The sequence below is a fragment of the Boleophthalmus pectinirostris genome, unplaced genomic scaffold (assembly GCF_026225935.1).
Source record: "Boleophthalmus pectinirostris isolate CB_2022bp ecotype Guang Dong unplaced genomic scaffold, ASM2622593v1 HiC_scaffold_6, whole genome shotgun sequence".
Classification (NCBI taxonomy): Eukaryota; Metazoa; Chordata; class Actinopteri; order Gobiiformes; family Gobiidae; genus Boleophthalmus; species Boleophthalmus pectinirostris.
The window spans coordinates 42,094,529-42,097,028 of NW_026571447.1; the positions used below are offsets into that span (position 1 = coordinate 42,094,529).

At 41.0% G+C, this 2,500-nt stretch overlaps 1 protein-coding gene across 1 annotated transcript in view; it reads left to right on the top strand.

Moving 5' to 3' along the window:
• otud7b (OTU deubiquitinase 7B) overlaps nt 1-2,500 on the top strand; it is a 39,032-nt gene that overhangs the window by 22,769 nt on the left and 13,763 nt on the right. Inside the window, 1 exon segment of the mRNA XM_055163596.1 lies at nt 84-184. Coding sequence (XP_055019571.1) covers nt 84-184 — 101 coding nt within the window.

Consider the following 2,500-nt stretch of genomic DNA (forward strand, 5'->3'; position numbering starts at 1 on the left):
TATGTGTTGTGTTGTGTGTGTGTGTGTGTGTGTTGTGTTGTGTGTGTGTTGTGTGTGTGTTGTGTGTGTGTTGTGTGTTACAGTCAGGTCTGGTTTACACGGAGGACGAGTGGCAGAAGGAGTGGAACGAACTGTTGAAGCTGGCGTCAAGTGAACCAAGAATACACTACAACAACACAACCGGGTAATACAACACACAACAACTACACACAACAACACACAACTACACTACAACAACACAACCGGGTAATACAACACACAACAACTACACACAACAACACAACACTACACTACACAACAACCGGGTAATACAACACACAACAACACACAACTACACTACAACACACAACAACGGGTAACAACACACAACTACACACACTACAACACACACAACACACGGGTAATACAACACACAACAACACACTACACTACAACAACACAAGCGGGTAATACAACACACAACAACTACACACAACAACACACAACTACACTACAACAACACAACCGGGTAATACAAACACAACAACAACACACAACTACACTACAACAACACAAACCGGGTAATACAACACACAACAACACACAACAACAACACACTACAACTACAACAACAAACAACGGGTAATACAACACACAACAACTACACACAACTACACTACAACAACACAACCGGGTAATACAACACACAACAACACACAACTACACTACAACAACACAACCGGGTAATACAACACACAACAACTACACACAACAACACACAACTACACTACAACAACACAACCGGGTAATACAACACACAACAACACACAACTACACTACAACAACACAACCGGGTAATACAACACACAACAACTACACACAACTACACTACAACAACACAACCGGGTAATACAACACACAACAACTACACACACTACACTACAACAACACAACCGGGTAATACAACACACAACAACTACACACAACAACACAACTACACTACAACCACACAACCGGGTAATACAACACACAACAACACACAACTACACTACAACAACACAACCGGGTAATACAACACACAACAACACACAACTACACTACAACAACACAACCGGGTAATACAACACACAACAACACACAACTACACTACAACAACACAACCGGGTAATACAACACACAACAACACACACACTAACTACAACAACACAACCGGGTAATACACACACACCAACACACACACTACACTACAACAACACAACCGGGTAATACAACACACAACAACACACAACTACACTACAACAACACACAAACCGGGTAATACAACACACAACAACACACACATACACACAACAACACAACTACACTACAACAACACGGGTAACAACAACACACAACACACAACACAACAACAACACACGGGTAACAAACACAACAACATACAACACACACACAACAACACCGGTAATACAACACACAACAACACACAACTACACTACAACAACACAACCGGGTAATACAACACACAACAACACACAACTACACTACAACAACACAACCGGGTAATACAACACACAACAACACACAACTACACTACAACAACACAACCGGGTAATACAACACACAACAACACACAACTACACTACAACAACACAACCGGGTAATACAACACACAACTACACACAACTACACTACAACAACACAACCGGGTAATACAACACACAACAACACACACAACTACACTACAACAACACAACCGGGTAATACAACACACAACAACTACACTAACACAACAACACAACCGGGTAATACAACACACAACAACACACAACTACACTACAACAACACAACCGGGTAATACAACACACACAACACACAACTACACTACAACAACACAACCGGGTAATACAACACACAACAACACACACAACTACACTACAACAACACAACCGGGTAATACAACAACACACAACTACACTACAACAACACAACCGGGTAATACAACACACAACAACTACACTACAACAACACAACCGGGTAATACAACACACAACAATACAACAACTACACTACACACACAACAATACAAACACACACAACACAACTACACAACAACACAAGGGTAATACAACACACACAACAACTACACTACAACAACAACACAACACACTACACAACACAACGGTATACAACACACAAACAACTACACACAACTACACTAAACAACACAACCGGGTAATACAACACACAACAAACACAACACTACTACAACACAACACAACCGGGTAATACAACACACAACAACACACAACTACACTACAACAACACAACCGGGTAATACAACACACAACAACACACAACTACACTACAACACACACAACCGGGTAATACAACACACAACAACACACACACACGGGTAATACAACAACAACAACACACAACTACACTACAACAACACAACCGGGTAATACAACACACAACAACACACAACTACACTACAACAACACAACCGGGTAATACAACA